Raw genomic sequence first — 16,323 nt, 5'->3', positions numbered from 1 at the left:
GATTGAATTGTTGCCGACGGAGTTTTACTTTTTCGGTTATAAAAGCGAAGTGAGAAAGTCAAGAGAAACTGATACCTCGCAAGTTTCTTAACAAACTTTTAAAGGATGTTCGGTTATAAAATATAAAAGAAATGTATACAAATTTTGTGGAAAGAGTACAAATTTGTAAGCCCTTCTTTCTTGACGAATGCTATTACTTTCATTTACCATTTATAAACTTTAAAACAATATTCCTTTTGTTACCATATATAATGCCTAGAATTGTTTTCAATACTATTCGCTTGGACCATTATTTTAAAATCTCCTAGTTCCAATTTTGTATCTTAATCTTAATTGCCAGGGAATCTCCTCGCTGTTACTTTTATTTTTATGAAAATTATTTACAGCGTAATAAGCCGTTAGCTATAAATGCCGCGCATGCTGTTTGTCTACGGTATGCGGGCCAGGATCTCCACAGGACATGCAATTTACCATCCCTCTCCCGCCTACTTCTTCTACTTTCCAGCCACGCCCACCTGCTCAGTCTCCAACTGCTGAGTTTGTTTGGTGGCGAATGCTCGGGTATCTCTTAATAAAAAGCAAATTAGCTGAAGCACATTAAATTGATGTGGCAGAAGGAGCTCGGGTGCAAGAACCCGCCCCCAGCCCGGGTGAAAATTTATACTTTCATCTCACTTCCTCGGCTGTCTACGCCATTCGGCGTCAATTTAATGCCAGGCCATAAAATTTGAAAGGCTAAAAAATTCACCCAGAGCTAGCAAGGATTGTTCATATGAGTATGAAAATCCAGTCATAAATGTTGGCTTGCTTCTTTCTATGCTTCTTTCCACGACGGTCATCTTTTTTTACTGCCATTAGAGCTGGACAGTAAAAACTTTTAATGCCGGTCAGCTGCTGAGGAGTGAACGACAATTATGGGACAGGCTAATGGTATCTAAAATGGCATTTAAGGACTATATTTACCAACAGGCGTGGCGTTAAAATTGAATGTGTCCTAATGTTTGAACTTGTGTTACATTTATATGCCCGTAAGATAAATGCAGTATTCGATGTATTAAAATGAAGAATGGGCCTAGGAAACCAATAAATTGTTTTCAAATTAATATAACTTCTTGCTTGATAAAAATAATTGCCAGGGCGTCGAATGCAACATCCTTCCTGTAATTTATGTGTCAAATGTAAATGCTCACCTAGCACCTCGGCCTTACCCCTGAAGGCCATTTCTTTGGTAGTTTCCTTTGTAAATTTCCCTCGCTTCATTAATTCATTATACCCGCTAGTTGTACACGAAAAGGATATCCTAGATTCGTTGGAAACTATGCACCAGTTACCGTTTGCGATCCTGAAAAGAAGTATAAAAGTCGAAAACAATAAGAACTAGAAGACAGACATGCAAATTATAGATACACAAAATGTATGCAAGTTTGTTTCCGAAGCTTGCCATTACTTAAATTAATTATGAATTATCGATATTGGTATTTTTTATTTGGTTATTTTTCTTTACAATTTCTTCAAAAGAAACTTAAAATGTTTCCCTCGCACTCCTGGCAGCTGAGTAAAGAGCATATTGAAGTCGAGAAACGCGAATACAGCGTTCTTTCTTGTTTTAAATTACATGCACGAGCTGTATGCAAATTACAGGCGGCGAATGTCCGCCTCCCTTAAATTAACCCTTCCTCTTCCACCCATAGTAAGTTTTTGCAAAATCAGGCATTTAAGTGCGCTTTAAATGACTTCCGCACTTTAATAGGGGAAATTTTGGCGACGAATGAGACGCATGGGGTCATTATTGCCACGCACTTCTTTGACCAGCGGATACTGACGATTGCATTAAATATGCAAATTGGCAACCTTATTAAATGAATTTTAATTTATTATTATTTCTCTGACAAAGCAAACAAAAATCCCACAGCAAGTATAACATGTTAATTAACATTTAATTGCGAGGGTAATCAGCATAAAATGGGTTAAGTAAATGTTTAAAGTGATTAATATATCGAGAGTTCTGGATGTGGTTTAAAATACATTAATTGGAAATCTCCGTTGCACAATAAATATTTCAAGCAATATTTGCCAAGTTTTTTAGTGATTTGTTAGTTATTATTCAGGACTGAAATCGCACAAAGAAATAAATATAAAACAAACTTAAAAATAGAAAACCCGCTTAAACATACTAAAAACTTCGTTCCCGTTTAAAGTATTTCGCTATTTTGAGAGCTTGCTTTACGATCACAGAATTTGCAAAAGAAATCACGTAACAGATTTGCATATTTATGGCTCTTGGGCTATCTCAAACAACCGCCACATGTGGGGAGAATAAGGAAAACTACTGACTGGATGAACTCAAGAACTCTTAGATTGGTTGAGTGGCTTTATCGTAAGAATATGCCACCAGAAGGGTTTCCAGTGATTTGCAAAGAATGCGACGATAATTACACTTAAAGAAATACTGAAAACCGCCGAAAAAATAAACTTCTCTATTCCGCCAAGATTTACTTCCTATTTTCCATCTATCCCTAGTCAATGGTAATAACAAACTTTTCTGCCTAAAAATAATATTTTCCCTCAAAATTGGTTATTTTACTATAAATAAAAAAGGATTTTGTGGTTGCCCTTACGTTTTCTAAAATATTTATTTCGCAAGTTGTGTCAAACCAAATTATGCTTTTATTGTAGCTCAATATATTAAAGTTCAACTTTAAAGTATAATATTATATAGATCACAATACTAAAAGTACAAAACGAATAAAGTTCATCGTATTCGTCTTATTGGCATGTAACTAGATAATTTGCCAGAATAAACATATTAAACATAAATTAATTAACTTCAATTTCCACCCGCATCCCAGTGTGGCCCAATGCATTGACCCATATTTAAAGGGCAGTGGGCTCAACCATTTTCCACTTGGCTGGAGGAGAGCTCGTAGAAAAGCGCGTCGATGTACAATTAACCCAATTGCGAAGTGTTGTCAACATGCCGCAAGTCAACTCAACTCGAGCATTGCTGCTGCGTATACGTAATGTGGATTGTGGACTGTGCCACCAACACTGTTGCCTTTCTGCCTGTCTGGCCTGCGCGTGTGTGGGTGTGTAGGTGTATGGGTGTGCGTTCGACTGGTGTGCTTGCTCGTGTGTGGCATGTAATTGAGTGTGTGCGTGTTACATTTCCTCGTATTGTTCAGCAATTTCCGTTAGCAAAGGTTTTGTTTGATTTTTTGTTTTATTTTTTTCTATTTTACAGCGCTTAATAAGGAGAAAGTAGTCCTACTTTGCAGGAAAGCTTTAATTGTCTTAGAAGAAGTTTTCGTCTACGGCTTTGTTATCCTTTTGCAAGATTATCGTAGAACTGAACATTATACACAACAAAGACCATCCATTATAGCTAACTACTTCAATATTTCTATATCCGCCACCTTTTGAATCACATAACTGCCAAAATCGTAGATGTTTCTAGGGCTACTCCCACAGCTTCATTTTCAAATGCCACGCTTTAGATGTTGTTGACCGCTGCTGTCTTGATGAACAGCCGTATTTATTGCTAAATACTACCACAACACCTGGCAACAGAGTCAACATGGCGTAAGCGCAATTCCACTCTCTCCACGGACAAGTTGCACCTGGGTAACCAGTCTATGACTCCCAGCATCTCGAAAATACACTGGACCGAAAGTACATGAAAGTATGGTAAGCGACTCCATTCCGGATAGAATCACGACTTATTACGGCATATTGAAAAGTTCCTGAAAATTAATTCCTAATGTTCCTAATGGGAGCAAAGGGGGCGATCTTCACGAGTCATTGGAAGTCAACTTGCTGATGTCGAACAATTACAAACTTTTATAACTTAATTCAGTTGGTACTTTATTTCACTTTGATTCTTTGGAACAGAATGATGTTCCACTTGAAAAGCTTTGTTCAGTTAGTAATTATGAATGGTCTGTTTAACCATTTGGAGCACAGATTAAATGAGTTCAAAAATTCCACTTGATTGTTCACTGCAAGCTATACATGAAATGAAGAAGCTTTCCAGTTTCTGGACAGAATTTAAGCTTTAAATATTAGTTAGTAATATTAATGAATGTAAATATTGCAATACACTTACTTACACTTTATAAAATGACTCAATCTATTTAGATATACCTTAACCATTAATCAAGAATATTTGAATAAACCGACTAAGCGCAACTCTTAACCATTTACAGCAGTAAAGTCGATATCGTGACAGGTTGCATCCATTATTCACTCATTGATTACTTAAATGGATTGTTTCTTTGCCACATAATCATCGTTGCGGGTCCTTCTCCACCACATTCTTCCGGCATATTTCATTCGCATCGATACTCGCTATTTTTCCGTGTCACCCCCTTTCCAATCTCCTTGCGACTTCAATGAACAGGACTCCATTGAACATTGACACATGGCCCATGGATGCCATAACTTCGGGTACCGAGTGCACTCTCCCCTAATGGCTCCAACTGCATTGCCCCAAATGATAAATGGTCCAGGCGATATCTTAGGCGGTTCTATAGAACTTGACTTTCTGCAAGGATATTTATGTGGTGGCAATCTCGTTGCACCAGAAGTACCTAATAAACCTCTCTAGTGGAATGCAATGACCTGTTTCCACCCCCCCCAAAAACTTGTTTAAATTTCATTCGCCCAACTTTTGCATCCATCGCTCTGTCGACCGCCTAATTTCAATCACCCAACGCCGACCATCATTTAATTTATATGCTTGGCCAACTCCTTTTGACGTGGCAGCGCGGCGTGAAAAAAAAACGCAAAAATACAGCGAATTCCCTCTGATTCCGTGGGCAGAATAGCCACCCAACCGCAGGATTTCCCCGTCCCATTTTTCCATCATTCTCTCACATGGCTGGAATTTGTTTACCCGGCCTTATTCAGAGACCTAACTTCTTATTGGCAATACAGTTACACTATTCCATACAAAAATATTTATTTATTATAAATATATTTAATACATATATATATTTATATTATATTTATATATGGACGTAATATATTTATATTATTACATTATCAATATCAATAATAAGGTAAATATAACAAATTTGAATCTCTACAAATATTGCCTTATTTTTGAGTTCATTTACATAAGTTATACGATTAAAGATAATAAATAATTTATTATTATATTATATATAGAATTATACATATGATATAATTATAATAAAGTGACATTAAAAGAATTCCCAAAAAAAAATGTTTTTACACTTAAAAGAAATAACTTTGAAAAAGAAGTACCATTAAAGGGTATTTTATTAGGGTATAACACTACATCGTCGATCCTTAAGGGCTTTCTATTTTTCTTTTTGGCGGGCACTCGAATTCGTATTTGTTAAATTGAAATTCGTTGCGCTGACGACCGCTGAAAAGGCAAAACAGCAATCCAACTGCTCTCCAATAGCCCATTTCCATTCCCATTTCGTTTGCCTCGCCATTTTTCAGCCCCCCATCGGCTAAAAAACTCTCAAAGTAATTGATGTAAACGCAGCTGAAGGGTTACCCCAAATACTTTCCGCATCGGTTTTTGTGCAGTATTTACTCCCTGTTCTCAAATCTAAGGATCGTCCTTGCGGTGTTCATACATCATCGAAAAAAACAAGATAAAAAAGGGAGATGCGCGTGGTGGTCGCGCTTGGTCGTTTCCTCTTAAAAGTCAATGGCCACTGGTCTGAAAAGGCTTTAATTTTAGTTTCCGCCCCTTTACAATCGACGCGACACTCAATCTTTGACCATTTCTTAGTTAAAGTTCAATTTCAGTGCAATAAATGAAAAGGTGTGTCTGTGCTCTTCCACACAATCGTTCCAATGATTGCAAATCGGCTGAATGACCACCACACATAGCCAACCAGTTCAGCGTGTATACGGTAAAGATGAACGTTTATGCGGGGTAATATTTATGAAAGTTTATTTCATAATTCCTCGAAGTTAAACATATTAGGGAATTATTTAAGAACCTAAGTCGCTTAACTTTTACTAACACACAGAGTGGATTGCATGGATTGTGATTGGAAAACTATAAGAATGTAATTATCATGAACTCAACTTACGTATTATCCTGAAGACAGTCTCCATCTCGCTCCCTCTTATGGAGACTGCTCTTCCCTGCGAGCGTGTTTGGTGTGCCCCCAAGTGAGTGCGTGTCTGTGTGTGCGTGCAAACGTCGTGCGCGTGCCACAATTTTAAGTTCAAGTGTAAATAAAGCCATAGCAAGAGGCGAACGTGAGCGAACAACAAAATGGCAATTACCCCCAAAGAAGTGAAATCCGCCTTCCCGTCCATTTCACTACCTTTCATCTATCTCTCTCACACCCCTGATGCTATCTCTTTCCTCGCAGCTGCCCCGAATCGCATCGAATTTTTATGGTCGCACTTAAGTGCAAATATTGGCAAGGTAAAACAAAAGAAATGCGAGACAGAGAGGGAAGCAGTAAGACAGAAAGAGAGGGGAGTAAGCCTCAAGTGCAGCAAATACTTAGAAAGAGAGAGGAGAAGTGCCAGCGATTGGCATCATTTGATTGCATTTATTGGCCACTTGGCCAACAGGAACCCCATTGACGCAGCTCAGAAAATATTTCACAAATAGCCCTTTGCATATTCACTTCTCTTATTAAATTTCAATTGCTTGAAAATGCCTGGTGTCACCGAGAAAAAGAAAGCAAAAGAACTAGGCCCTGTCCAGTTTGTCACTTCAATTGCAACTAAACAAGAAACTGGAAATATTTGATCTATGTACCATCTGATAAGTATAGATAAAAATCCAGCTCTTCTCAATCTGCATAAAAATCGCTTTATTTCCTCAACGTTTTAATCCACACTTTATTCTATCAAACGCTTGGCGATAAATTTTTTAAATTTTGATTTAAGTCGCTTAAACTCATAACTATGTATATATGTACATAGCCATTTATATGGATTATGGTGGCTTTCAATTCAACCACTTCATATTAATCTAGCTCTGACTACTTGGCCAGCCCTAACGACACCTAATTATTTTCAGGTCCCCCCGCCATAAAATAGCTTAGCATAATTAATTTATGGCTTTGGACCCCCATTGAAGTCAAGTAATTTGTGTCTCTTGCTAAATGCTTGCCACTTGGCCATTTTTCGAATATTGTTTTGCTAACACATGTTAGCATAATGAATTACAGTGAGCTGAGTCGCAATAGATCCCCCACCAAAAATATCCACGTAAGCGAGACGCATCCATCATCATCATCGGGATGGCAGGGTGTAAAAGTGTTGCCTACTTTCGGGATTCGGCAACGAATCTGACACTTCTTCGGATCTCTCCTCACCTGGCGGGCTCCTCTTTACACCTGAGCCACCTGTCATCCAGAGAACTCCCTCGATCTCTGACCAGGCGTGCGTGATATACGAGTTTGTTTTCCACCTTGTGCGGCGTGCTCACCCGCGAAGTGTAGAACCTCGTACATGACTTGTATTTCATTTGAAATACAATTGAATATTTATTTCAAAGAGCTAGAAGGGAGATTCTAAAGGAAGTATTTAAATGTGCTCGCGCACTGATTAAATTCAGATGCCATAAACGAACTATATTATATAAGAAAAATAGTGAAGTTATATGTCTATTCTAAGCAGTTATAATAACTAGTTGGTAAATTAACCATTGATAGTAGAATATCTACTGTGTAGGTCCGTGTGTGAATGTATATTGTTGTTCTCTGTCAGAATGAGGCACAAATTAATCGCTCTCCATTAACTTTGATTTATGATTCTCGCTTGAGTTTCCCTCATCTAGAATATGAGGGCGGGGAATGAAACAACCAAGTTGGGCGTGGCCTGTATTTACTTATTGCTTGCCATATTTTGCACATATTATTTATAGTTTTGTTACCGCTTTGCCACCCGGCTGTCTCAGAAAAAGATGGGTTTGGTGGGTAACAAATGATGTTCGGGGTTAATAGACGGTCAAAGCATTTACTTCATTTTATTTGGGAGCGGTGCATATCAGAAAAAAGTAAAAAATATCTTAAAGTCTAGAAATCCAGCCAGAATATTATATCATTTGATTGGCTTTAACTGCCAATCGCTGCGCTTCTTACTAACTAGCGCATCTGCAATTCTATTTAGTTAATAGCAATGCGGAATGTTGACAATTTCACTGACGTTGGCTTTTTAATTCTATTCTTTTTATATGCGAAATACTGAACATTTTGCTTAGCACTCGCCGTCACAGCTCGTTAGAATCAGAGGAATTTAGGCGAATTTATACATTCCGCCCTGTGATACCTCCATGCAGCTTTTCATCTCGACGTTAATTTGATTTAGACACATTGCTGAGCGAACCTTTTCTCTCTGACCGAGAGACTGCTGTTGTGGCATCACTTTAGCCATTAAAATTAATTTCATTTGATGCACAGGGTATTTAGTAAACAAAGTCAGCGCCACGCAAGCGTCATAAATTGGCTGCTGATATTTCACACATGCTGGCCAACATTCGAAAAGAGGGGGGAAAGTGGGGAAAGTAAGGCCCATGGGAGGTGGTTATATATAATATACATATTCGCCGACCAAGTGGCGCTAATGAAATGCTTAATTTACCATATTCCGATCATGGAGCTGGGCAACCTTTTGCCAAATGGTCCAATGAGTTACTCACGTTTGGATTGAAATCGTTAGGGGCACGTGTTAGTGTTGTGCATTTTAATGAAATTTTATTGCTGTCGATTTTGAATTTTCCATACTTTGCTTTTAATTACCAATAAATTGGCTTCTTTGCGTGCTGAACAATTGCACCAGTGATTGACTAGCCTGCAATTTAGCTGCATGTAGTAATATTGTTAATAGTGTCATAAGGAGTAAAATAGGTAAATAAACAGATTTTCTAATCAGTAATCAACACTATAGTTGTTTTCGGTTTAGTTGAGATACGTTCTCCTTCAATTCACTTAAATTTAAGGCAAAAAAGCGGTAATAAAAACATATCAATACACACAGAAGAAGGTTTTTGACTTGATTCCAAATCAGGTCCCTGTCGATGGTTCAACTCACTTCGAGTTGCTCTTTCTTTTCCGTCGCCTCTGCTTTCCCTGCGTTAAAATGTCATTCAAATTACGCAAATGTGAATGTGGAGAGAGCCGAGGAACGTCTTCACGTATCACTTTGCGTTAAATTTGCCACAGATGCATGAACCCTGAATGGAAGAAAGCAGGGCATCCAGAAAAATCCCAGCTCAGCACAATAATCAAAGTAACAGCCCACAGTCGCACTATACAAACGTATACGAGTATGTATAGAGTAAATATTTTTGGTCATTGGCTTTTGCATAAATTGTGAGGAGAAAGCAAAGAAGCAGCAGCGTAAAATCAAATAAAATAAAGTAAAATAAAAATATATTTATTTTTATATGCCATGAACTTTCCTTGTGGAAACTACACACATGCCGCATTTAAGCCGCCATTACGGCCCCAAAAACAGCAAAGGGAAGTTAGGAGTGGGAAGTGAGGAGTGGGGATTTCACTTGTCTATTTCCGGTTTGTGCGCCATTTTTGTCGCCCAACCGCCGTCTTTGTTGTTGCTATCATTGTTGCTTTTTGCGGTTATCTAAACGCTTTGTTTTCGTTGCTTTTTGCATTTCAATTTCGGCTGTTTTTTGCCCCCAGTTTTGGCCCTCTCAAGCTGGCTTCCCTTTTGTAGCGTAGCAGACTTTCCCTTCCCATGTATTTCCCATTTTTGCCGTTATGCCCTTTTTATGGTGATTTTGTTTATTTTGCTTTCCGGACAGCGGAAATTAGCCCGTTTTAAACGGTGACTAGATGCCCTTACAGATGAAAATAAAAAAAATGCTTAAAGTATATACATACCTAGACAAGTGTTGAAATGATAGCCTAAAGTTCCTTAATTACTGACAAAGCATTTGAAAACGTTAAATTTAATGCTTCATTTTTATTATCATTCAGATTCTGTAATCTTTAAAAATTTCATTTTCATTACATTTTATTTGCCATGAAAATATATAAATATATTATTATGTTGTATTTGATACACCATTTTACAAATTGAGAAACTTGTAATAGTATGAAACACATAGAAAATAATCTTTGAAGTAAATATTAGGGTGTTGTTAAAAGGAAACCATTCTGAACACCAATGTACGTTTTTTTGTCTGCTTGCAACTTTTGGCTTAAATATGAATATACCCGAGAAAATGGGGAGTATGGCAGGGAAACCCACCATGAAAACATTCAAATGATACGCTCCATTTGGTGTGCTCCTTTGACTGGATATTGGGGGACAAGCTTTAATTTGAATTGGTTACCAAGTGTCCGGGATTGACTTGCGCATCAGGGCGTAGGGATTTGAGGGGTGCTCTTAGCATTTTATATAAATTCATGATGGGCCAAACGGAAAATTAAAACGATAAAAGGAGCCTGCATAAGGCATGAGAGTTGGGTAAGTGGATCCCAGCCCAGAATGGAGGTTCCTTTTCGGGTTTTCAGCCAGTTTTCCCGGCTTCTTGCCGCCAGTCAAGCAGGCATACTTAATGAGCGAGGTATTTTCGGCACACTGGCTTGGAAAATGAAGCGCAGGCTAAAAGGTTCCACAATCATATATTGTCCTAGCAACAGGCATAATATTAAGGTTTGCTTATTTATAGAGCCTTGTCATACATTCTTGAAGTCGCTGCCAAAATAAATTGATTTGAATATGATAGCATTTAGTCGGTTATTGTAATATTCGTAAGATTTCAGACAAAATGTCTTGCTTAAAGCTCTATTTAAGGTAATTTAAACTGACAAATTGCATTAAACATTACATATAGCATTAACTAAACATTTACCCAATTATTCAATTGCCTTGTAAATCTCTATGGCACCTGCAATTAATTTAATAAAAGTGTTTACTCAACATACCTGTCCCAATCAAGTGCCAAATTGTCCGTAAATGAGTCAAACAAAGTTGATTTATTACAAGTAGAGTGAAGGGCAAATTACACAAATCATATTTGAAGCAAACTGCAAACTGCATAGAAGCGTTCTGCAGCATGGCTGGATTTCCCTAGAGTTTTCCCAACCCAAAGGGCGGACATTTATCCATGAAAATATTGAAATAAAACCAGCCATGTGCTCGCGTCTGAACGAAAAAGAAAAAACAACCAGCCAAGGAGTTCAAGGCAGTGAGATGAAGGGATTTAACTATTCGAACGACAGCCTGACATTGGCTTAAATCAACAACGGAGAGTTGGGCCCTCGGGGCTTCTGGCTTGAAATGGAGTCGAATCCCCCCTCACATGTGTGCTCCATATGTATTATTTGGCATTGTCTATGGCTGTGTTGTTGGTAGGTTGTTGCTGCCGGAGGACAATATTGTATGCCATTCCTGCAGTTGTTCTGTGACATGCATAACGGGATTTGAATCTGCTGCTTTTTGCGCCTCGCATCAAAAATGTAAGCAAATCAGTCAAAGGATGTTGGGCAAAAAGTGCACAAACGTCGGCCAACTCGACGCAGCTTGGCAACCAGAACTGCACGGGGTCGGGAATAAAATAAAACGAAAAGCAATATAGGTCAACACTGCTTGCTAGACGGCCCGCGGCGTGTTTTGCTCCAAAGGCAAATAGAAAAAGCTTAAAATTTAATGGACAATGTTGTGCATAAACAGATTTAGAGTCGAGTGCCTGGAGCGAAAAAATGTGCGTGCTATTCCACCACATTGTGCTGCCAGTCAACTCAAAAGCACGCGTATTTATACAAAAGCTTTGTTTGTCAAATGCGAACTATTGGCAAGTGTTATGAATATGCCTTTTGGGTCTTAACTTTGTTTGACAAATATCAATATCTTCAGTTTTAAGAAGATAGAGACAGTTGTTCCTTATGTTTAACTAGAAATGCCAATCAAACAGGTGAGCAGGGAAACGGAAAAACCATATTTTTCTTTGTTCTCATCAGCTTTTTGTTATCCACCTATTGTCAAAATAAATAAAAATCAGGTTTGTGCTACATACATATTTATAACTTAATTCTAAAGTAGTTCCACTTCAAGCTTTGCGCTTAATGAATTTCAAAGTCTCTCATCATCATCATTGCCTCTTAAAGTGATCATTATCATAAAGACGGCCACCTTAGCTAAATTTGGGCAGACCACGCGAAAGAAACTCCTCCCAGGACCTCGCAATTTATATGTGGGCTTGATGGAGCATTTCTCCGCCTGTCGAATGTCGAATGCCTCATTGATCCGGGACATAAACTTGTCGGTTTGCTTATCTCTTTGTTTAGACAAACATATTGGCAGACGCGCGAGACATCATAGACAGGCACTTAGCGATGGGCTTAGAGGGTTAATGCTTGGGGGTCAGGGGTTAGACAGACAGACATGCTAACTACGGCCATGAATCAGCCCCGTATGAGAGATGAGCCAGGTCGTCTCACCATTGAGCCCCAATACCAAGTTTGAGTCGAGTAATTGCTTTCCGTCTGGGGATGAGCTGGAGCTGAGTTCATAAAAATGCCATAACTCGACTGCTTTACCCCCTTAGTGTTCTTGGCCATTTCGTTTTTTGCCGAGCTCCTTGCTATAAATTTACCAATTTGCCATGGCATTTGTTTTTACAGCTCCAGACGACGATGCGTGGATAAAGCTTATGCAAATTGATCCGCTTAATGGTGTGCGATTTTTATTTGTCATACATCACCCGAATACACCAATCCACCGAACAAAAGTGCAGTGGGGTCACTGCACAAAGTGGCTAATCGACAAACACAATGGTAATTAACCCAATTTGGCTGGCGGTGTTCATGCTGCCTATGCTGATGGCTTGGTGGCGTTTCGGCCCAGTCCAGCAAAACATTTGCACTGCAATTTAATGAACGGGGTAACAAGCGACTAGCTACTCCCTTTGCCTCCCTTTCCCCATTCCCTCAGTCCCTGGAAAAGCCACTGATGTTGGGGAAATCCCTCCTTGTTATGTCGAGCAAATTGCCATCATGTGTTCGTGGGTGGAGGAACCTTGCCTCAATTGCAATTTGAATGGCGGGGCCACAGCCACTTGGCCCCGATTGTTGGCTCACTTTAAGTAGGGTCGATGGGATGGCATTATGATGCTGATGTAGTTCCTGCATATGTTAACCATGCAATTGGCAGATTACGAGCTCCTAAAGCCACTTTCTATTGCGTAATTACACCGACAAGAAGCTTGGGCTCTTGCTCGAAAAATATTTTCAGAAGGCACAAAATGCATTAGCTGGACAATACCTGTGGATGTCATTATACCAAGTAATTAGACTAATTAAGTCATTTCAATAAGTCGTGTCCATAAATCATCTAATTAAAAAACAAACTTCTAGTCATGTCTAAACATTTTTTATTAAGAAGCTTCTCGACTAAATAGAAAATGAAGTACCATATAAGTACCATAAATAAATAAAATTCAAAGTTTTTTACCCTAGCTATCTGTCCAGTTAGTTTCAACAAGGTATTGTGCAATTGTTTTTCCCAAACCATAATTGTCAGTATGAAAATCCATAATAGATTTGCTCCTGGAGATAAAATGAAATAAAACCCGAAAACACTTTTGACCCAAAAAAATAATGGACATAAATAAAGAAAAACAAAACCTCAGTTAAGGCATCGACCGCATCATTGTCACTCAATTTGCTGGTCTGACATTTGAACTGTTTGAACCTTCCGAGTGGGCCAGACATTCTGGCCAAAAAGAAAAACTGCAGCCATCGATTTGGCTAAGAGTAAGAGTAAGAGTGCGATTTGCGGCAACCGCGGCCGACCAACAAGTGTGAACCTTGGGGCAGGCGTAATTTGTAAATGTCTTAACATGAAATCAAGACACAAAAACAGCCTTGGGCTGCTAAGAAGGCCCAAAAAGGAGCAGCTGATCCATGCATGACTTTGCCACTTCTGCCTCCAATTTCAGGATCCCTCAATATACCAACTTTCTTGCGTTTCGGCCAAGTCATGAGCCTTGTCTTCGAAGCGCACGACCCAAAAAGGCACATTTTGTCCCTTGAAAACTGTTGACAATTTGAATTTTTAGCAATCACAGCCAGATGGTCTTTAAAATAAAAATCACACTGCAATTTAATGGAACTGAGTTTCAGGATTTCTCTTAATATCTACCAGCGAATTATGAGATCTTTATAAAAAACATTGAAATGATTACATTACACTTCTTATTATTGATTAGTAAAACCAAGTGCAAAAAAGATAAAATTAGGTTTTTAAACCGATTCACCTTGGTATTCACACTAAAACATAAGGCATTATGTTTAATACAAATGTATCTAAATAAACTAACCTTCTTTTCAAGTGTAACCAAGCAAAGAGTTTAAAAGCGTATTCCGCAGACTGGGAAGGAAATCACAGTTTCCACGTGCTACAAGACAAAGGATGTTGGGCAAGTTTTTCAGCAATCTGCATGTAAAATATTTAACACGAAATGTTTTTGTCTCCCATTTTCATTATATTTCAGCCCGAAATACTGCCCGGCCCCAGGGCTTCCATGGGCTCGAATTGGGGGAAACTGGATGGGATTACATATATTCGTATACATATATATGACTCCGGAGCGTGGGCTGAAAAATAATGAGCGTCATGCTGCGTCGCCTGATAAATATAGCACACACAAATTTATATATGGGCAACAGTTGTTGATGCCATAAGCGATAAATTTTCGCCAGCTCATGGCAAATTGTGATTATGCTGAAGGATGCATAATGTGTGTGTATGAATGCGGATATATTTATTAAGGAGTGAGCTGACAATTGTGTGACCTGTGTGTTTTGTCGATAGGCAACTTTCCAGTTTGACGACCTATTTCGAATGGTAGCTCTGAATAGAACTAAGTTTCATAAAATTGAACCATTTAGTTTTCACACAAATAATTTAATTTAATAACTTGCTTAAAGATGGAGAATTGATCTAAAAAACTAAGAGAAAGTAAACAATATGAAAACAGTTGGCTCAACAATAGCTCGAGCGATATTTGAACAAAAGCTGTTGACTTTTAAACTGAATATCACAGTGTGTATCCCAACTTCAATTAAACAATAAGCTAAACAATAAGCAGAGTTTATTAGCTCTTCCGCTAATGAAAGATTCTTATATTTACTCACCATCCAACTGTCTTATGCCCAGAAGAGTCAAAGCAAACACAGATTGGTTGGCTGGAACACAAGTGCAATCCTATTTCGACATATAAAAAGGTGGTTGTGCTCCAAAGTTGTATAGTGCGCCAGTGACACAGCTCAAGATGTGTTCCAAACTCGTTCTTTTCGTGGGGTTAGTCGCCCTAATCGCTGCTGTATATGCTGCCGATGATCCCGCATCGCCATCGCCGGCATCCCCAACTACTCCTCCAGCTTCGCCGACATCACCAACCTCGCCAACTTCTCCCACATCACCGACTTCACCAACCACGCCGGATGCAACTACTACCACCACCACCACCACCACTACCACCACCACTACGGCAGCCACTACGACAGAAAAGACTCGCAGGCGCAGGCACAAACGCAGGATCATCCGGGTCCATAGGTTGAGGAGGGGCAACAGAGGAAACAACCGTCGCGGTGGATTTGGAGGACGCAGATCCCGTCGAGGCGAATTCGGAGGTCGCCGCTTCCGTGAGGGAGGTGACCGTGAAGTGGTGATCCGTGAGCGCAGAGTTGGTGGATTTAATCGCTTCCTTTAAGATCTACGGGCAAAACCCTGAATAAAATGAAATCGATATATTAAACTCTGGGGTTTCCCTGTTTTTATTTAGTATTAAGTACTAGTTCCTCTAGAGTTAGTCATTGCATTTCACTTTTAAATGAAACGATAATGCTGTCCGGATGGTAATAAATGTGGTATTTATGAGTATAATTTTGGCATAGCCGAAAACTAATTCCGCGTACAATGGAACCCCTCCAGTGGACTTGCGGGGCGAAAGTTAATCAGGCACCAAGGTGCGCTTATTATATATTAATTTAGCAGTCAGTCAAGTCTGCCGTGCCGCAAACGCGATTATTTTCGGCCTAGTTAGGCTCAACTTTATGGCCTGGATCTCGGCACAATGCATCTCGGCACAAGTTGGTAGACGGAGGGTTTCTTTCCTGTGCGAAACCCCCCCACCCAACTTCCCATCTAATGCCCTTTTGTTCTGCTGGAAAGGCAAGCAGCACACTGCAGCTGTTGCCCCATTAGCCATGCAGCGTCGAAAATTGGCCAAGGACATTACAAGTTTTTGCAGCACAGTGCAAATTTAATTTCGCACGGAAATAATGCTAGATGGGTAAATGGGTAGATGGATGGGTATGGTGATCTCTTAAATTTCATTGGCAG

At 39.2% G+C, this 16,323-nt stretch overlaps 1 protein-coding gene across 1 annotated transcript; it reads left to right on the top strand.

The window, feature by feature from the left end:
* The first annotated feature begins 15,247 nt into the window (after positions 1 to 15,247).
* On the top strand, positions 15,248 to 15,691 carry LOC120447766 (bromodomain-containing protein DDB_G0270170). Its single transcript, XM_039629312.1, has one exon. The coding sequence runs from the start codon at positions 15,251 to 15,253 to the stop codon at positions 15,689 to 15,691; it is 441 nt and encodes a 146-aa protein (XP_039485246.1). The 5' UTR covers positions 15,248 to 15,250.
* The last annotated feature ends 632 nt before the right edge of the window (positions 15,692 to 16,323 follow it).

Source organism: Drosophila santomea, chromosome 3L (assembly GCF_016746245.2).
Source record: "Drosophila santomea strain STO CAGO 1482 chromosome 3L, Prin_Dsan_1.1, whole genome shotgun sequence".
NCBI classification, from domain to species: Eukaryota; Metazoa; Arthropoda; class Insecta; order Diptera; family Drosophilidae; genus Drosophila; species Drosophila santomea.
The sequence above is the reverse complement of the archived record's forward strand: the minus strand, read 5'-3'. Positions and strand labels throughout refer to the sequence as shown.